We start from the raw sequence: 21,705 nt of genomic DNA on the forward strand, positions 1-21,705 counted from the left end.
CGGCAGCTCCGGGCTGAGGGACGGCAGCTCCGGACTGGCTGGCGGATCCTGGCTGGCTGACGGCTCTGGCTGGTCATGGCTGGCTGACGGCTCTGGCTGGTCATGGCTGGCTGACGGCTCTGGCTGGTCATGGCTGGCTGACGGCTCTGGCTGGTCATGGCTGGCTGAAGGCTCTGGCTGGTCATGGCTGGCTGACGGCTCTGGCTGGTCATGGCTGGCTGACGGCTCTGGCTGGTCATGGCTGGCTGACGGCTCTGGCTGATCCGGTCTGGCGGAAGGCTCTGGCTGATCCGGTCTGGCGGAAGGCTCTGGCTGATCCGGTCTGGCGGAAGGCTCTGGCTGATCCGGTCTGGCGGAAGGCTCTGGCTGATCCGGTCTGGCGGAAGGCTCTGGCTGATCCGGTCTGGCGGAAGGCTCTGGCTGATCCGGTCTGGCGGAAGGCTCTGGCTGATCCGGTCTGGCGGAAGGCTCTAGCGCCTCCTGTCTGGCGGACGGCTCTAGCGGCTCCTGTCTGGCGGACGGCTCTGTAGGCTCATGGCAGACGGGCGGCTTTGCAGGCTCATGGCAGACGGGCGGCTTTGCAGGCTCATGGCAGACGGACAGTTCAGACGGCGTAGGGCAGACGGGCAGTTCAGACGCCGCTGGGCAGACGGGCAGTTCAGGCGCCGCTGGGCAGACGGGCAGTTCAGGCGCCGCTGGGCAGACGGGCAGTTCAGGCGCCGCTGGGCAGACGGGCAGTTCAGGCGCCGCTGGGCAGACGGCAGACTCTGGCCGGCTGAGACGCACTGTAGGCCTGGTGCGTGGTACCGGAACTGGAGGTACCGGGCTAAGGACACGCACCTTCAGGCTAGTGCGGGGAACAACAACAGGGCACACTGGACTCTCGTGGCGCACTCTAGGCCTGGTGCGTGGTACCGGAACTGGAGGTACCGGGCTGAGGGCACGCACCTCAGGGCGAGTGCGGGGAGAAGGAACAGTGCGTACAGGGCTCTGGAGACGCACAGGAGGCTTGGTGCGTGGTGCCGGAACTGGAGGCACTGGGCTGGAGACACGCACCATAGGGAGAGTGCGTGGAGGAGGAACAGGGCTCTGGAGATGCACTGGAAGCCTGGTGCGTGGTGTAGGCACTGGTGGTACTGAGCTGGGGTGGGAAGGTGGCGCCGGATATACCGGACCGTGAAGGAGGACACGTGCTCTTGAGCACCGAGCCTCCCCAACCTTACCAGGTTGAATGGTCCCCGTAGCCCTGCCAGTGCGGCGAGGTGGAATAGCCCGCACTGGGCTATGCAGGCGAACCGGGGACACCACCTGTAAGGCTGGTGCCATGTACGCCGGCCCGAGGAGACGTACTGGAGACCAGATACGTTGGGCCGGCTTCATGGCACTCGGCTCGATGCCCAACCTAGCCCTCCCAGTGCGGCAAGGTGGAATAGCCCGCACTGGGCTAAGCACGCGTACTGGGGACACCGTGCGCTTTACCGCATAACACGGTGTCTGACCAGTACGACGCTCTCTCACTCCACGGCAAGCCCGGGGAGTTGGCTCAGGTATCCAACCCGGCTTCGCCACACTCCCCTTTAGCCCCCCCCCCAAGAAATTTTTGGGTGTTACTCACGGGCTTCCAGCCACTCTGCCTTGCCTTTGCCTCATAAAACCGCCTCTCCGCTTTCGCTGCCTCCAGCTCCGCTTTGGGACGGCGATATTCCCCTGGCTGAGTCCAGGGTCCTTTGCCGTCCAGGATCTCCTCCCATGTCCATGAGTCCTGTTTACTTTGCCGCTGTTGTTGGTTCCGATCATGCTGCTTGATCCTGTTGTGGTGGGGAATTCTGTCACGATCGTGTGGTTGAGAGACGGACCAAAACGCAGCATTTGGAAAATAAGCCATCTTCTTTTAATAACACCACGAAGATGAACACGACACAAAACACTATACAAACTAACAAAACAACAAAACGACCGTGAAGCTACAAACGTTGTGCACATACATACAGGCTACAAACGTTCTACATAGACAATTCCCCACAACAAACTAAAGCCTATGGCTACCTTAAATATGGCTCCCAATCAGAGACAACAGAAACCAGCTGTCTCTAATTGGGAACCCATTCAGGCAACCATAGACTTTCCTAGACAACTACACACAACATAGACACAGCTAGACAACTATACTAAACATAAAGCCAACTACTCTAAATAAACCCCCTAAACCTTACAATCACCCTGGACACTACAAAACCCACATAAATACCCATGTCACACCCTGACCTAACTAAAATAATAAAGAAAACAAAGAATACTAAGGCCAGGGCGTGACAGTGGGCAGAACTGAAAAAGTGTGTGCGAGCAAGGAGGCCTACAAACCTGACTCAGTTACACTAGCTCTGTCAGGAGGAATGGGCCAAAATTCACCCAACTTATTGTGGGAAGCTTGTGGGAGGCTACCCGAAATATTTGACCCAAGTTAAACTATTTAATGGCAATGCTAACAAATACTTACCTTGTGTATGTAAACTTCTGACCCTCTGGGACTGTGAAAGAAATAAAAGCTAAAATAAATCATTCTCTCTACAATTATTCTGACATTTCACATTCTTAAAATCAAGTGGTGATCCTTACTGACCTAAGACATGTTTTGTTTCTAGGATTAAAAGTCAGGAATTGTGAAAAACAGAGTTTAAATGTATTTGGCTAAGGTGTATGTAAACTTCCGACTTCCGACTGTAAGTCTAGTACAAGAATACTGACAACCGCGGAAGCATCTATTCTATGCAACGACCACCTGTATGCTTGACGTATCCATTACAACAGACACTATCCAGAGCTGCGGAGAAAGCTACAACCACAAAGAACATTGTGACTTCTGGGGAAGTTAACCAGAGACACTCTGATGAACTGACTCTCCAGCAGACGGACCGGCGATTCCAACAGAGAAGACAGCAACGGCATACGGGCGTAAATATAAACATTGCAATTATTCTCGAAAAAGCAGCCGTTCATGTGCAAAGGATTATAATTTCAATGAATATAATTGTAGACTGTGTATAGTGAATCCATTTTGTCTTGCCCGCTCTTTCTCATTCGCCAAAAAACTCCTCAAAAATTCCTCAGTCTCAGTGATTTCCTTTGTCTACCAAGCCGTCATATCGGCTTTGTCCGCTAGAGACTTTTTATTTGTATCATGTGGTAACCCAAATGTCTACTGTTTGTTTGTTATGTAATTCTGTGTGATTATTTAGTTAGTTAGTAAATAAATAATTAAGCCAATTTGTATATCGCTGATTCATGATTTAAGCTAGGGTTCGTGCAGATATCCAAGGGTTTGCGACGTTCAGTAATGAGTACTGATGAGGTAATAATAATTAATTAATAGAAGACTGTAATTGATCAGATTTAAAAATATCTTAAGAGTTATATTCTGGAAATTATAACTCTGTAAATCACCATTTTCCGTGGTGCCCCGACTTCCTAGTTAATGAATGTTTACATGATTATTTCAATCACGCAATAATTAAACCTATGATTTGATATAAATAAGTCTTCACATTTAATGATAGCCCAGACATGACACAATTTTACTCCTGAACTTATTTAGGCTTGTCATAACGAAGGGGTTGAATGCTTATTGACTCAAAACCATTCAGCTTTTCATTTTTTATTCATTTGTTAAAAATTCCACTTAGACATTATGGGGGTGTTGCCAGTGACACAAAATCTAAATGTAATCTATTTTAAATTCAGGCTGTAACACAACAAAATGTGGAAAAGTCAAGGGGTGTGAATACTTTCTGAAGGCACTGTACATCTATAGCATAACAGTTTTCTGACTGACTATCTTGTCCCGTAGGGAGATATTGGTAAAGAGATGTACATAATCAAGTCTGGAGCAGTGCAGGTGGTTGGTGGACCAGATAACTCCATCGTGTTCGTTACACTGAAGGCTGGCTGTGTGTTTGGAGAAATCAGGTACAGAACAGAGCTCTCCTGTGAACATGAAACAATGGGCTGCATCTAAAAAGTAATCCTCTATGCACTCTAAATCAAAGTAGTGCACTACTTTGGAAATAGGGTGCCATTTCAGAAGCAGACATGGTGTAGCCTACACCGAGATGCCTTGTTGTGAGATTACATTATACAATTGGAGTGTTTTTATTCAACAGTCTGTTGCAGTCGTCTAAAGATGGCGGGAACAGGAGGACAGCTAATGTCAAAGCTCACGGCTTTGCTAACCTGTCCGTCCTGGAAAAGAAGGATCTCTTTGAAATTCTGGTCCACTACCCAATGGCTCAGAAAGTTCTGGCCAGGAAAGGAAAGTAAGAGAGGAGATTGGCTGTATTATTGGTACTGCATTGGATTAGTTCCTAGTTTTAATCTAAGATAATTAGTTAGTAGTAGTAGTAGTAGTCTCTTGTAGGGAAAACATTTAAAATGCTAAAGAATACTGCTTCCCTGCTAACCTTTATCAATACAAATAGGTATTTGGATAATCCATCTATACAGTAATAGCTCATCAAACTCTATTTATAGTTAATTGAGCTATAGATGGACTATTCAAATAAAATGTTACCATGTCATGTAATAGAGATACACTTGACTCCTTTATAACTCATTATTTTCCAAGGAAACTGATGAAGGCTAAGGGTCCAGCTGCTGCTAAGGCTGTTGAAGATAAAAAGAAAGGACTGGCGCTGTTCGGACCCAAACCCCCCACTCCTAAAATGCTGCGTGTCTTTGGGGGCGGCAAAGGCTTTTTGGAGAAACTCAAGGTAAGAAACATTCCTTACTCTCATTTTGACCTGTTGTTAACAGCAGGTATGTACAGTATATTGATGTTCTGTTACAGATGATAATTGTACAAGACAACTTTATAAATACTGTAAGTGGCTCAAGCTGGTTTGTAATCTACTGTATTGTGTTGTGGTTTTCTTTCTCTTGTAGCATGCCACTCAAAATCAACAGGATTGAGAATATCAAACTGCATCGTTTCTCATATTTACTACTTTTGTGGTGAATTTACAGTGCATTATTGTTCAATCCCCTCTTTACACTCACAGCTGAATGACCAGTACGTGAGTGTGTGTACAGAACACTATTTTGAGGGATTCTTGTAAGAGGGATACTACTACCCTCTCGCATACTATCCTTTAGAATTGTTTAATCTTTCAAAAACGTTATTAAGATGTGCAATATTTAAAGAAAAGACAAAGTGGAAAAAACGAATATGTCTAGAAGTATTTTGATTGTTTTTCTTTTCATATCAATTATAAATGATATTTCAGGTTTAGAAACTGTTATTTTTTGGACCAATCACAATTTTTATTTGCCAATACACAGCTCATGTAGTTTGTGGTGACAGTTATGGATGCAGTGCCAATCAAAGGATTTATTTGTCTGTGTAACGGGTGGGTAACAGTTTAGCTACGAAACAAGCTACTTAAATGACATTTAATACGATCTGTCTGCTTTGTAAGATACACATTTACCTAAATAAATCATTTCTCATTTACTAACGACTGCATCAGCTCCATAGTATCATATTCTTCTTCATGATCTATTGTGTGTTGTGTTGAATAGTAGTTGAATGTGAAAGAAAGCCAACCATGGAGATCTCAGTCCAGTAATCCCCTTATCCAGGGTGGGACATTGTGAAGTCTTAGCTAGGAAAGGGGCGGGACATTGTGATGTTTAATTAAGTAAGTGGTCTCCTCTCTGTATCTGTCCCCAGCTTTAACACACAGTAGCCAGCCGAAGCTAAGAATAACCCAAATACTATATTCACTTCAACATAGCTGAGTTTAGTCCCTACCTAAGAGTCACAGTGCAATTATTCTGTTGCTACTTTACTATTGTGTATTAAGAAATGTACCCGAATCTGGTGTTAAACCTATTTGAAGTTTGTTGATCAACTCCTGGACTTCTCTGATTGATCAATTATTTGATTTGAATTTGAATTGTCAATTATCCAAACCTACTGCCAAGATTGCTGCAGCCATGGACAAGAAACAAAATGGCCTCCTACGGTAGAGTTGCTGCTCATTCAACACCTTTGAGTACAGTATATTTATCAAACAGTCCAACGTCACAGGAAGAGTGTTGGGGATGTGAAGCAGCCATAGGTGGCAGTGATAGCTGCTCTTTGTTGACCCATCCCATAGGAAGAGTGGAGAAGTGTGAAGCGCAGAGGGGGAGTTCCTATGAAGGAATTAATGGAACAGGAGATTAATTACCTGAGGCAGGCTGTCGCTCCGACTGTCAGGCGTTCAGGGTTAGACAGTTGGTTAGACAGAGGAGAGAGTCTAAGGATCAGATCTGTAACCCTGGATAGGCTCGCCGGGTTCTCTGTTGCCCACACTGCCCACTAGCCAAACAACCACCATGTTTGGCAAGCTCAAAGCACTGTTCTCGGTGCCCGAGCCACCTCCGAAGCCGGATGCCACTGCTGCTCCTGACCCCGCACCAGCTCCTGCTCCTGCCCCAGCACCTTCAGCGAAGGTAAGGCATCGCCTCTCTTTCCGAAACACTACAGCAGGATATATCATTGAAAGTGTTTGCCGGCAGGACGAATCCTTAGACATAGGGGTAGAAATGTATTTATTTTTTAGAGCGGTTGAATAAACACTGCCTATATCATTACCACTGATTATATAGATATTGTGGGACTTTAGTATAATGACTGGCTGTTATTGATGTATGTAAATGTTGTTTAGGATTGTTTCTGAATGTCTTAAACTGTACACAGGATTAAATGGCCCTAAAAATGTCATATAATATGGTTGACATTTATACAGTCAACATACAGTTTGACTAATTAACCTTATCCCATGACAAATTGCTCGAAACGATATTGTCTTTATATTGAATAATGCTTGCTGTTTACCAAAAAAGTGGCGGGGCATCCAGTCTGCTGTTGTTTGAATCCCAGATTGCCCCTTTAAAGTGGACAAAATGTCATGTTCTAAACAAATGTTAGATTCAACAGTATCTCTCAGAGATTGTGACACTGGGTGAGGACACTGGGCAGCAAACCATGACAGCTGAGTCAGTCAGATTAGGGAAAGCCTCAGGTTGAAACATGCTGGACTCTGAAGCATTGAAACCAAGCTATCTCGAATACCTCCTATCAGCAGTATAGCAATAGCACTAGAGTGGAGAAGCACTTATAGCCTGGGTTTCAGGCTGAGTAATTGGCCTTTGGGGAGGAGAAGAAGTTGTCAACCAACATGAGATGAGGTGTAACCAAACATCATAATGGCGTTTAGAAGGAATATGTGTGACTCTTGCTCACAATTAAATTCTTGATTATTTATCGAGTTAAAGTTCAAACTGTAACGTTTCAGCCGTCAGTGGCCTGAGTAATTGGCCTGCTCAGTCTGGAAAGACTCTTATAGGAAGTGTTTGTTATTGAAGAGGAGGAGGGAGTTCATGTATAAAAGACACCGAGAGGATTTTCAGTGATTCATTATTGGATCATCCTTTTCTTAGGATGTGATTAAGATGTTTGTTAATAAGACAAAAGCCATTAATCTATCATAGACTCCAAAGTAAGAAAATGCTCGCTTTGGAGTTAGACAGATGTTGTAACGGTTTTCTTCCAGGGGTGAAGGATTGGACCAAAGTGCAGCGCGGCTAGTGTTCAACATGTTTAATAAAGAACAAGTGAAAACACTACAAACAACATACAAAATAACAAAATGTGCAAAAACCGAGACAGACCTATCTGGTGCAGACAATCACAGAGACAGGAAACAAACACCCACAAAATCCCAACACAAAACAAGCCTCCTATATATGATTCTCAATCAGGGACAACGATTACCATCTGCCTCTGATTGAGAACCATATTAGGCTGGACATAGAAACAGACAAACTAGACACACAACATAGAATTCCCACCCAGCTCACGTCCTGACCAACTAAACACATACAAAACAACAGAAAACAGGTCAGGAACGTGACAGAACCCCCCCCCCTCAAGGTGCGAACTCCGGGCGCACCCCTAAAACTCAAGGGGAGGGTCTGGGTGGGCATCTGTCCACGGTGGCGGCTCCGGCGCAGGACGAGGACACCACTCCACCACTGTCTTTGTCCCCCTCCTTAGCGTCCTTTGAGTGGCGACCCTCGCATACGACCTTGGCCTAAGAATCCTCCCCAAGGCCCCCACATGATTTAGGAGGTAGCTCAGGACAGAGAGGTAGCTCAGGACAGAGAGGTAGCTCAGGACAGAGAGGTAGCTCAGGACAGAGAGGTAGCTCAGGACAGAGAGGTAGCTCAGGACAGAGAGGTAGCTCCGGACAGAGGGGCAGCTCCGGACAGAGGGGCAGCTCCGGACAGAGGGGCAGCTCCGGACAGAGGGGCAGCTCCGGACAGAGGGGCAGCTCCGGACAGAGGGGCAGCTCCGGGCTGGGTGGCAGCTCCGGGCTGGGTGGCAGCTCCGGGCTGGGTGGCAGCTCCGGGCTGGGTGGCAGCTCCGGACTGGGTGGCAGCTCCGGACTGGGTGGCAGCTCCGGACTGGGTGGCAGCTCCGGACTGGGTGGCAGCTCATGACTGGAGGGCAGCTCATGACTGGAGGGCAGCTCATGACTGGAGGGCAGCTCATGACTGGAGGGCAGCTCATGACTGGAGGGCAGCTCATGACTGGAGGGCAGCTCATGACTGGAGGGCAGCTCATGACTGGAGGGCAGCTCATGACTGGCTGACGGCTCTGGACGCTCATGGCTGACTGACGACTCCGGCAGATCCTGTCTGGTTGGCGGCTCCGGCAGATCCTGTCTGGTTGGCGGCTCTGGCAGATCCTGTCTGGTTGGCGGCTCTGGCAGATCCTGTCTGGTTGGCGGCCCTGGCAGATCCTGACTGACGAATAGCTCTAGCGGCTCCTGACTGACGAACGGCTCTGACGGCTCGGGACAGACGGGCGGCTCTGACGGCTCGGGACAGACGGGCGGCTCTAACGGCTCGGGACAGACGGATGGCTCAGACGGCGCTGGGGAGACGGATGGCTCAGATGGCGCTGGGGAGACGGATGGCTCAGATGGCGCTGGGGAGACGGATGGCTCAGATGGCGCTGGGGAGACGGATGGCTCAGATGGCGCTGGGGAGACGGATGGCTCCGATGGCGCTTGGCAGACGGCCAGCTCTGACGGCGTTGAGCAGACGGACAGTTCAGACGGCGTTGAGCAGACGGACAGTTCAGACGGCGTTGGGCAGACGGCAGACTCTGGCCGGCTGAGACGCACTATAGGCCTGATGCGTGGTGCCGGAACTGGAGGTACCGGGCTGAGGGCACGCACCTCAGGGCGAGTGCGGGGAGGAGGAACAGGGCTCTGGAGATGCACTGGAAGCCTGGTGCGTGGTGTAGGCACTGGTGGTACTGGGCTGGGGCGGGAAGGTGGCGCCGGATATACCGGACCGTGAAGGAGGACACGCGCTCTTGAGCACCGAGCCTCTCCAACCTTACCAGGTTGAATGGTCCCCGTAGCCCTGCCAGTGCGGCGAGGTGGAATAGCCCGCACTGGGCTATGCAGGCGAACCGGGGACACCACCTGTAAGGCTGGTGCCATGTACGCCGGCCCGAGGAGACGTACTGGAGGCCAGATATGTTGGGCCGGCTTCATGGCACCCGGCTCGATGCCCAACCTAGCCCTACCAGTGCGGCAAGGTGGAATAGCCCGCACTGGGCTAAGCACGCGTACTGGGGACACCGTGCGCTCCACCGCATAACACGGTGTCTGACCAGTACGACGCCCTCTCACTCCACGGTAAGCCCGGGGAGTTGGCTCAGGTATCCAACCCGGCTTCGCCACACTCCCCTTTAGCCCCCCCCCCCCCCCAAGAAATTTTTGGGTGAGCCTCTCGGGCTTCCAGCCTCTCTTACGTGCTGCCGACTCAATCCACCGCTCCTGGGCTGTGGCTGCCTCCTTCTCCTCCCGAGAGCGGCGATTCTCTCCAACCTTAGCCCAGGGTCCTTCTCTGTTGAATATTTGCTCCCAAGACCATTCCTCCTGGTACCGCTGCTTCTGTTGCTGCTGCCCATTTCCACGCTGCTTGGTCCGGGTTTGGTGGGTGTTTCTGTAACGGTTTTCTTCCAGGGGTGAAGGAGAGGACCAAAGTGCAGCGCGGCTAGTGTTCAACATGTTTAATAAAGAACAAGTGAAAACACTACAAACAACAATACAAAATAACAAAATGTGCAAAAACCAAAACAGACCTATCTGGTGCAGACAATCACAGAGACAGGAAACAAACACCCACAAAATCCCAACACAAAACAAGCCTCCTATATATGATTCTCAATCAGGGACAACGATTACCATCTGCCTCTGATTGAGAACCATATTAGGCTGGACATAGAAACAGACAAACTAGACACACAACATAGAATTCCCACCCAGCTCACGTCCTGACCAACTAAACACATACAAAACAACAGAAAACAGGTCAGGAACGTGACAGATGTACTGTCTACAAGCCATGAGTTTTCATATATTTTATTTCCAACATGGATTCTGCCTCCCTCCAAGTGCATCCTGGGCATTGAATGAAGAACCCAAGCTCTCCGAAAAAGAATAGTTTGATTTTGTGAGATGTGATACACTTAACTGTTTCCACAGCATCATACTTACGAGTACTGGCGTACCGGACACCCCCGCACACCTCGCAAGGCGGGAGGGCCGACGAGCACTGGGGGCCCATGCGCCTGTCATCGATGCCTATTTTTTTGTAATAAATCATTTTGACAGTAACCCTCCAAAAAGTAATTAATGAACCTTTTTAATTTCCATATGTACTAGGAAAGTTAAGTGTTTGTTTCTTGAGCTTCAAGAATGTGACTGGTCAAAAAGCCTCAGGCCTTGAAAAATAATAATTGAACTGATTGAAAGTAAGGGGATATCATGAACAAATACCTTGGTCAAGGCTACGGCGCCAGTGCAATGAGTGGAGCTTACTCAGGTGTTCAAAAGCACATGTCAGACCAAGAGCCTAATGCTTCTTAGGTAGTTCTTTATGAGTTTTAATTTAGAAAATGATCTCTCCACAGAAGCAACAGTTACAGGGATGGTTAAAAACTGTTTGATTGCAGTAGCAACATCAGGGAAACTGGGCAGAAGGGAGTGGGGATTCAAATTCAGCAGTTCTTTAATTGAGCCTTTCGCATTCTCCTTAATTGCAGGCCTCAACACGTTATGGAAAGAGATTAGCTGTATAGGAAGCACTGGGGCAATATAATGCATAATGTCTCAGGAGGACTTCAGAAGACCAGTATCTCAAGTTGGATTTCATTTCATTTACCCTTTTTGTGTAGGCTATTAGCCAGACAAAACCTGCTGCGTTCAACAATAAATAGTGGCTAAATTTATCCTAAAGCCGATTACTTTTTCCCTCATTGTTAGGCTATTTGAGGTATCATTTTTATAAAAGGTTTATAAATAGCAGCTAAATACGGTATCTCGCTATAGATAGTAGCTACACTGCATAATAAAACAATCCATAGTAAGCTAGTGTTTTGAGGGTGGGCTGACTATATTACTTGGCATTAATAGACTGGTTTTACGCACAACAACTTTCTATCCAGGCTGGGAGAGAGTGCGAGCAGGGCTCATGTCATGCAGGTTCAGGTAGGCTACAGGATAGTTGTATTTTTTAATCAATTGGTCGCTGATTAGTATGCTGTCATGTTGAAAATAAATGTGACAATCTGCAATGTTTGAATTTCCAACTTTAAATGACTGAGGGAATGATATTATTGTTGCTTCGTGAAATGTTAGGCTTAACATGAGAAGATATCGACCAAATAGTTCTACCAATAAACATTTATCCATTAGCTAAAGCAAAGCTATAGGCTACATACCCTGGCACCACAGAAAGCCTATCATCGATTCGATAGGCAGCCGCAGAGACATGTCAAAAGATCGTTAGTTTCAACTTTGTGAGTGGCTGTTTGGCTGAGGCATTCTATATTTTGTATATTTTATGGAGGGGGTGGGGGACTCTGACCTTGCAGGGGTCCAGAGAAACTGTGTCACTTCAGTACTAATGGGCACCTGTCTTCATGTCTCATTGCACCATATCTAAGAGTAGGAGTGCTGATCTAGGATCAGTTTTGCAATTTCAGGTAATAATGAATAAAATAGGAAATCTGATCCTAGATCAGCATTACTCTAAGTCTGTTGGTGAATATGGGCTATTGTTTTCAGTGACGTAACAGTGTTGTTTTCCCAGGAAGAGGAGAAGCCTGCAGAGAAAAAGGATGAGGAGAAGAAAGAGGAAGAACCTAAGAAGGAAGAGGCTAAACCAGCAGGTAAGTTTGTTTGTTTTCATCTAGCATGCTTCTATATGATATTGAACTTGCTCAGTTTGTGTCATATAATACTCAAACACAAGGGGACAGAATTAAGACTTTTCATTGTTGGTGTTTTGGCTGTGGCATACCCTCTGGCACACACCCAGAAATGTTGCAGCCACAACATTAACGAAGTCTCATTCTATCCTCTTGTGTAACGGCTGTCATATTCGTTCTCCTCCTCAGACGAGGAGGAGCATGGATCGGACCAACACGCAGCGAGGTATGTAGACATAATGATTTATTAAATGAAGACGAAACACGAAGAACACTTGAATAAACTACAAAACAACAAACGACGTTAAACAGACCTGAACTTGTGAACATAAAAAACAATGAACGCACGAACAGGAAAGAACGAACGAAACGAGACAGTACCGTGTGGTGCAACAAACACAGACACAGCAACAATCACCCACAAACAAACAGTGAGAACAGCCTACCTTAATATGGTTCTCAATCAGAAGAAACGTCAAACACCTGCCCCTAATTGAGAACCATATCAGGCAACACATTTAACCCAACATAGAAACACATAACATAGAATGCCCACCCCAACTCACGCCCTGACCAACTAAACACATACAAAAACAAGGAAAACAGGTCAGGAACGTGACATCTTGTCTATGGATTTCCTGGAACTCCAGGAGATATATGTTAACTGTGATCTCTGCTTTATTTTACCTTACAAAACTATAACAATGGGCTGGGTTTCAGGTAAAGGTAAACAAAAACAAAGCAGAAGGTTTCTGGCAAAAAAAAGTATGTTTGATTTGGGATCCAGTTGAGTTTATTTTGTAACTAACAGAGTATAATGCAAACAAAACATTGTTTGTTGATTACATTACTCCAAAAATACCTTTTCTTACACTGGGAATCTGGCAGACCTCTACATTTGATTTAACAAGGCCCAAACTCCCAAAGTGATTGTGACATGTGAAGCTTTGGCTCCCTGATTCTTCAATATCCTCACTTTCTCTCAGGCTCTCATTCAAAGAGAGTAACTTACTATACTACATTTTACTCCATCATATCATTCGATTATTTTATTGAGTAACAACTAAATTTGATTCCATTATATAATTAAATTGGTTTATCATATCATTCCAGTTAACTATTTCATTGCTGAGGTGAAAGAAAAGCTGATGTTTGGTCTACCTGGGTTGTGTTGTTGAGACACGAGTGCTGGTTTGGGAAGTAGGACACACATGGCAGCCTCCTATACATCAGCAGCAGAAACAACACATGTCCATTCCCTCTGCACCTTTTCCCTTTCACTATAATCCACATCTCAGAGACACACACTGACACTCAGTGCATTCTAGAACAAATGCTTCATTTATGATAGCTTTTTGTGTGTGATGGCACTAAGCAATTCCATTACTTTCAGATGTTGTCATGTTGTTTTTCTCCTAAGTAATATACATTGAGTATACAAAACATGCTCTTTCCATGACATAGACTGCCCAGGTGAATCCAGGTGAAGCTACGATCCCATATTGATGTCACTTGTTAAATCCACTTCAGTCAGTGTAGATGAAGAGGAGGAGACAGGTTAAATAAGGATATTTAAGCCGAGACAATTGAGACATGGATTGTGTATGTATGCCATTCAGATGGTGAATGGGAAAGACTAAATATTTACATTCCTTTGAACGGGGTATGATAGTAGGTGCCAGGTGCACTAGTTTGAGTGTGTCAAGAACTGCAACGCTGCTGGGTTTTTCACGCTCAACAGTTTCCTGTGTGTATCAAGAATGGTCCACCACCCGATAGGACATCCAGCCAACTTGACACAACTTTGGGAAGCATTGGAGTCAACATGGGCCAGCATCCCTGTGGAACACTTTCGACACCTTGTAGAGGCCATGCCCCAAAGCATTAAGGCTGTTCTGTGGGCAAAAAGGGATGCAACTCAATAATAGGAAGGTGTTCCTAATGTTTGGTATACTCAGTGTATGGTCTTAAGTTTCAGTCTCTACTCACATTCTACACTGATCCACTTTCTCATTTTATCTTTTGTACACTACCCATAGATCCTGCCCCAGCTCCATCCCCAGCCCCAGCTCCAGCCCCAGCCCCTGCCGCAGCTCCTGCCGCAGCTCCTTCCCCAGCCCCGTCCCCAGCCCCGGCCCCAGCCCCGGCCGCTGCCCCAGCACCTGCAGAAGGGGACAAACCCGCTGATGGGGCTGAAGGGTAAGAACATGAATAACACCTAGCTGTGAAACTGTCTATGGGCTATTAGTTCAGCCAGTACACCCCACAGGAACTGCCAAATAGGGGTAGTAGGACATCACAAAGTTGTTAAAGAGATAGGGGAGAACCTGGGGAGTGAGAGAGAGTTCATAGTGGGGCTGTTCATCTACTGAGATGAGATGTGTTAATAATAGTCTGGTCGCCCGAGAGCAAATACTTTCTGTTCAATCTCTTCAGTGTTTAGTTAAAGAGATCTATGTGTCTTCCATGTAGCTAAAACAAATCAAATCCAGTCTAATTTTATTTGACACGTGCCGAATACAACATGTGTACAAAGCTTATACATGTGTTGTCCGTACACAGCACAGAAACATGTAGACTAGTCTCTTCCCACAACTGCAGTGGCTGTGGCTGTGTCTGTGGCTTGTGGGAAGACAATAGTCTATATGTTTACTGTACTAAGGACAACATAAGCAAGATTACAAATAGACTAATAGTGCAGTGTAGGCCTATATTTTGTCTGCAGGCAGCTGCTTAGCGATGGCTTGATGTTTTCCCTCCTCACTACAGAATGACTTGCAGCTTGTGACTCCCAAAGTAGCTGAATAAGATTATGGGATTATGGGTATTTGTGACTTAATGAGGTCAGGGGATGGGTGGCGGTAGTTCACGTGTAAGTTTTATTTGCAAAGGTTTTCTTTGCTTTCTCTCTGTACTGTAGCTCATTTCTGACTTCAAGGAAGTATGCTACGTTTTACAGTGGAATAGTCGCTGGTCTTGATTGAGAGAACCTGTATTCTGTATTTGGCTTCTGTAAAGGCTGATTTCACATGTGTGACGTGTGCTGAAATCCTATTTCCTTCTTGAGGTACAGCCAGGTAAAAACAGAACGGAAATCCCACCTGCTTCTATTTCTGACTATACAGAGTAGTAAGCTCCATACCTCTTAATGTGTGTGTGTGTTTTCTTAAATGCTTCATCTGGTATAGAATTCTTATAAGATGCTAGTGGGAAATATCTTTAAGTACAGTGCAGAGAAACGAGAACCATTGTAGCCCTTTCCTGCAGTGGAATTATTTGATTTGATTGGACTGAGCAAAGTGCCCTCTAGTGGCCTCATGGGTGGAATGTCAATAATATTTTTCATAATTTCATAATTAATAAAGAGTTTTTCAAAGAATATGCTGAAAATCAGCTGTTTCTATGTCAAACAGTTTTGTTATTTTTCAGTCTTCTGTGATGTATTCAAAATTGAATACATTACAATTCTATATCTGACATGGTACAACCATGTATGTGATGTGTATACTTTTGTTTCAAAGTAGATTGTTTAACCGTACCAATAAATATTATGTGTGACCCTGATTTAGCCCACTGCAGTAAATTAAAAAGGGACAGATAAAATGTGAATACCAGTCCAGTGTAAATACAGCAACTTCTCAGAGTATATTAGGGATATACAGTACAGAAGGAAAGTATACTTAGTTTCCTGGTACACCTGGCAATTACTGTGTAACCAACTAATCACTAGCACCAGGATTACCTCCAGTGCGCCTGGAGAGAGTGAGAGCACGAGAGAGAGAAGGCGATTATATTTGTTCCTAGTACTAAGATGGCAGGTGGGTGGTATGCTACTGTGCTGAGTATGACTCAATAGGTCCCCATGGACAACACAGACATGGTGGTCCCACTGCGTTTACAGAGGCAGCTCAATTCTGATCTTTTGCCGAATTATTGGCGTAAGATCTGATTGGTCAAAAGACCAATTAGTTGCAAAAGATCAGAATTGGGCAGACTTTGTAAACACAACCATAATGATTACGAGGAGTTATTTGAATGTAGCCAATGCAGCTCTGCACACCTAGGATCAAATCTAGGCCCTGTCTAATACCATACTGTCGGGCCAGGTTCCCCAACTGAATTTGGCCCAGGGGTGGTTTTATTTGGCCCCCAAAGTTTTCTGTGGGAGAAAAAAATCATATATTCTGTACCAGTCAAATGTTTGGACACACCTACTCACTCATACTATTTTCTAAATTGTAGAATAATACTGAAGACATCAAAACTATTAAATAAAACATATGGAATCATGTAGTAACCAAAAAAGTGTGAAACAAATCAAAATATATTTTATATTTGCAATTTATCAAAGTATCCACCCTTTGTCTTGATGACAGCTCAAAGCAAATCAAATCAAATGTTATTGGTCACATACACGTGGTTAGCAGATGTTAATGCGAGTGTAGCGAAATGCTTGTGCTTCTAGTTCCGACAGTGCAGTAATATCTAACAAGTAATCGAACAAATTCACAACAACTACCTTATACACACAAATGTAAATGAATAAGAATATGTACATATAAATACAGTTGAAGTCGATAGTTAACATACACTTAGGTTGGAGTCATTAAAACTTGTTTTTCAACCACTCCACAAATTTCTTGTTAACAAACTATAGTTTTGGCAAGTCGGTTAGGACATCTACTTTGTGCATGATACAAGTAATTTTTCCAACAATTGTTTACAGACAGATTATTTCACTTATAATTCACTGTATCACAATTCCAGTGGGTCAGAAGTTTACATGCACTAAGTTGACTGTGCCTTGAAACAACTTGGAAAATTCCAGAAAATTATGTCATGGCTATAGAAGCTTCTGATTGGATAATTGACATAATTTGAGTCAATTGGAGGTGTACCTGTGGATGTATTTCAAGGCCTACCTTCAAACTCAGTGCCTCTTTGGTTGACATCATGGGAAAATCAAAAGAAATCAGCCAAGAGCTCAGAAAACAATTGTAGACCTCCACAAGTCTGGTTCATCCTTGGGAGCAATTTCCAAACGCCCGAAGGTACCACGTTCATCTGTACAAACAATAGTACGCAAGTATAAACACCATGGGACCATGCAGCCGTCATACCGCTCAGGAAGGAGACGCATTCTGTCTCCTAGAGATGAACGTAATTTGGTGTGAAAAGTGCAAATCAATCCCAGAACAACAGCAAAGTACCTTGTGAAGATGCTGGAGGAAACAGGTACACAAGTATCTATATCCACAGTAAAATGAGTCCTACATCGAGATAACCTGAAAGGCCGCTGAGCAAGGAAAAAGCCACTGCTCCAAAACCGTCATAAAAAAGCCTGACTACGGTTTGCAACTGCACATGGGGACAAAGATCGTACTTTTTGGAGAAATGTCCTCTGGTCTGATGAAACAAAATAGAACTGTTTGGCCATAATGACCATCATTATGTTTGGACGAAAAAGGGGACCGCTTGCAAGCCGAAGAACACCATCCCAACCGTGAAGCACGGGGGTGGCAGCATCATGTTGTGGGGGTGCTTTGCTGCAGGAGGGACTGGTGCACTTCACAAAATAGATGGCATCATGAGAGAAGAAAGTTATGTGGATATATTGAAGCAACATCTCAAGACATCATTCAGGAAGTTAAATCTTGGTCGCAAATGGGTCTTCCAAATGGACAATGACCCCAAGCATACTTCCAAAGTTGTGGCAAAATGGCTTAAGGACAACAAAGTCATGGTATTGGAGTGGCCATCACAAAGCCCTGACCTCAATCATATAGAACATTTGTGGGTAGAACTGAAAAAGTGTGTGCGAGCAAGGAGGCCTACAAACCTGACTTAGTTACACCAGCTCTGTCAGGAGGAATGGACCATTTCAGTTTGTCCGTGATGTGTACGCCGAGGAACTTAAAACTTTCCACCTTCTCCACTACTGTTCCGTCGATGTGGATGGGGGGACGCTCCCTCTGCTGTTTTGTGAAGTCCACGATCATCTCCTTTGTTTTGTTGACGTTAAGTGAGAGGTTATTTTCCTGACACCACACTCCGAGGGCCCTCACCTCCTCCCTGTAGGCCGTCTTGTCGTTGTTGGTAATCAAGCCTACCACTGTGGTGTCATTGGCAAACTTGATGATTGAGTTGGAGGCGGGGTCGAAAGTCCAGGACCCAGTTGCACAGGGCGGAGTCGAGTTAGAGTTAGAGTAGTAATGGTCCAGAATGCTACCAACTTGTGTCGCGCATTCGATATGCAGATGGAATTTAGGAAGCCTTGTTCTCAGATTAGGTTTGTTAAAATCCCCAGCTACAATAAATGCAGCCTCAGGGTACATGCTTCCAATTTACATATAGTCCAGGGAAGTACTGTCAGGGCCGTCGAGGTATCTGCTTGGGGTGGGGGGGGGGGGGGGGGGGGAGTATACACGGCTGTGACTATAATCGAGGAGTATTCTCTTGGTATATAATATAGTCAGCATTTGATTGTAAGGAATTCTAGGGTCAGGTGAACAAAAGGACTTGAGTTCCTGTATGTTGTTGTGATTACACCATGAGTCGCTAATCATAAGCCCCTGCCCTTCTTCTTACCAGAGAGATGTTTGTTTCTGTCGGCGCAATGCGTGAAGAAACCGGGTGGCTGAACCGACTCTGACAACATATCCATGTTTCCGTGAAACAGAGAATGTTACAATCTCTGATGTCTCTCTGGAAGGCAACTCGTGTACTATTTTCGTCCACCTTGTTGTCTAGAGATTGGACATTGGCGAGTAATATGCTCGGAAGCGGTGGATGGTGTGCTCGCCTTCTAAGTCTGACCAGTAGGCCGCTCCGTCTGCCTCTCCTGCGGCGACAGCGTTGTTTTGGGTCGGCCTCTGGGTTAAGATCCCATGTCCATGGTGGAGGTCCGAACAAAGGATCTACTTCGGGAAAGTCGTATTCCTGGTCATAATGTTGGTCAAATGACATCGCTTTTATATCCAGTAGTATGTAAGCTAACAATGTAAGAAATAATACATAAAAAATCGAATTACTGCATAGTTTCCTAAGGACCTGAAGCGAGGCGACCATCTCTGTCGGCACCATCTAGCTTTGCACGCTCTTGGCATTCTCTCAACCAGCTTCATGAGGTAGTCACCTGGAATGCATTTCAATTAACAGATGTGCCTTGTTCAAAGTAAATTTGTGGAATTTCTTTCCTTCTTAATGCGTCTGAGCCAATCAATTATGTTGTGGCTAGGTAAGGGTGGTATACAGAGGATAGCCCTATTTGGTAAAAGTATAAGTCAATATTATGGCAAGAACAGCTGAAATAAGCAAAGAGAAACGACAGTCCATCATTACTTTAAGATATGACTGTCAGTCAATCAGGATAATGTCAAGAACTTTTAAAGTTTCTTCAAGTGCAGTCACAAAAACCATCAAGCGCTGTGATGAACCTGGCTCTCATGAGGACCGCCACAGGAAAGAAAGACCCAGAGTTACCTCTGCTGCAGAGGATACGTTCATTAGAGTTAACTGCACCTCAGATTGCAGTCCAAATAAATGCTTCACAGAGTTCAAGTGACAGACACATCTCAAAATCAACTGTTCAGAGGAGACTGTGAATCAGGCCTTCATGGTCAAATTTCTGCAAAGAAACCACAACGAAAGGACAAGACGAAGAGACTTGCTTGGGCCAAAAAACACGAGCAAGGGACATTAGACTGGTGGAAATCTGTCCTTTGGTCTGATGAGTTCAAATGTTTGATTTTTGGTTCCAACCACCGTGTCTTTGTGAGACGCAGAGTATGTGAGACGCAGAGTAGGTGAACGGATGATGACGCACCGTGAAGCATGGGGGGGAGGTATGAGGGTACTTTGCTGGTGACACTGTTGGTGATTTATTTACAATTCAATACACACTTAACCAGCATGGCTACCACAACATTCTGCAGTGATACGCCATCCCATCTGGTTTGCGTTTTGTGGGACTATCGTTTGTTTTTCAACAGGACAATGACCCAAAACACACCTCCAGGCTGTATCAGGGCTATTTGACCACAAAGGAGAAGGATGGAGTGCTGCATCAGATGACCTGGCCTCCACAATAACCCAACCTCAACCCAATTAAGATGGTTTGGGATGAGTTGGACCGCAGAGTGAAAGAAAAGCAGCCAGCAAGTGCTCAGCATACAGTGGCAAGAAAAAGTATGTGAACCCGTTGGAATTACCTGGATTTCTGCATAAATTGGTCATCAAATTTGATCTGATCTTCATCTAAGTCTCAACAATAGACAAACATAGTGTGCTTAAACTAATAACACAGAAATGATTGTATTTCCCTTGTCTATATTGAATACATCATTTAAACATTCACATTGTAGGTTGGGAAAAGTATGTCAACACCTACACTAATGACTTCTCCAAAAGCTAATTGGAGTCAGGAGTCAGCTAACCTGGAGTCCAATTAATGATACGAGATTGGAGATGTTGGTTAAAGCTGCCTTGCCCTATAAAAAACACTCACAAAATTTGAGGTTGCTATTCACAAGATGCATTGCCTGATGTGAACCATGCCTCGAACAAAAGAGATCTCAGAAGACCTAAGATTAAGAATTGTTGACTTGCATAAAGCTGGAAAGGATTACGAAAGTATCTCTAAAAGCTTTGATGTTCATCAGTCTACGGTAAGACAAATTGTCTATAAATAAAGTTCAGCATTGTTGCTACTTTCTCTAGGAGTGGCCATCCTGCAAAGATGACTGCAAGAGCACAGTGCAGAATGCTCAATGAGGTTTAAGAAGAATCCTAGAGTGTCAGCTAAAGACGTACAGAAATCTCTGGAACACGCTAACATCCTTGATGAGTCTACAATACTTAAAACACTAAACAAGAATGGTGTTCATGGGAGGACACCACGGAAGAAACCACTGCTGTCCAAAAAAGATTTTTTTTTGTGAAAGTGCACCTGGATGTTCTACAGCGCTACTGGCTAAATATTCTGTGGACCGATGAAACTACAGTTGAGTTGTTTGGAAGGAGCACACAGCACTATGTGTGGAGGAAAAAATGCACAGCACACCAACATCAAAACCTCCTCCCAACTGTAAAGTATGGTGGAGGGAGCATCATGGTTTGGGGTTGCTTTGCTGCATCAGGTTCTGGACAGCTTGCTGTCATCGACGGAAAAAATGTATTCCCAAATTTATCAAGATATTTTGCAGGAGAATGTTAGGTTATCTGTCCGCCAATTGAAGCTCAACAGAAGTTGGGTGATGCAACAAGACAACGACCTAAAACACCATAGTAAATCAACAACAGAAGAAAATATGCCTTCTGGATTAGCCCAGTCAGAGTCCTGACCTCAACCCAATTGAGATGCTGTGGCATGACCT

The 21,705-nt window shown here is 45.2% G+C and overlaps 2 protein-coding genes across 2 annotated transcripts in view; both read left to right on the forward strand.

Moving 5' to 3' along the window:
• Nucleotides 1-5,485, forward strand: part of LOC139582331 (cyclic nucleotide-gated channel beta-3-like) — a 33,900-nt gene extending 28,415 nt beyond the window's left edge. The window contains exons 15-18 of the mRNA XM_071412320.1: nt 3,845-3,963; nt 4,158-4,310; nt 4,619-4,763; nt 4,936-5,485. Coding sequence (XP_071268421.1) covers nt 3,845-3,963; nt 4,158-4,310; nt 4,619-4,763; nt 4,936-4,962 — 444 coding nt within the window. The 3' untranslated portion in view covers nt 4,963-5,485. The remainder of the gene's footprint in view (nt 1-3,844; nt 3,964-4,157; nt 4,311-4,618; nt 4,764-4,935) is intronic.
• Nucleotides 5,486-6,372: 887 nt separating this feature from the next.
• The window catches only part of LOC139582332 (cyclic nucleotide-gated channel beta-3-like), a 43,327-nt gene continuing 27,994 nt past the window's right edge, over nt 6,373-21,705 (forward strand). The window contains exons 1-5 of the mRNA XM_071412321.1: nt 6,373-6,489; nt 12,214-12,292; nt 12,521-12,557; nt 13,318-13,334; nt 14,371-14,530. Of these exons, the coding sequence (XP_071268422.1) occupies nt 6,373-6,489; nt 12,214-12,292; nt 12,521-12,557; nt 13,318-13,334; nt 14,371-14,530 (410 nt within the window). The remainder of the gene's footprint in view (nt 6,490-12,213; nt 12,293-12,520; nt 12,558-13,317; nt 13,335-14,370; nt 14,531-21,705) is intronic.

This window comes from Salvelinus alpinus, chromosome 8 (assembly GCF_045679555.1).
Source record: "Salvelinus alpinus chromosome 8, SLU_Salpinus.1, whole genome shotgun sequence".
In the NCBI taxonomy this organism is placed as follows: Eukaryota; Metazoa; Chordata; class Actinopteri; order Salmoniformes; family Salmonidae; genus Salvelinus; species Salvelinus alpinus.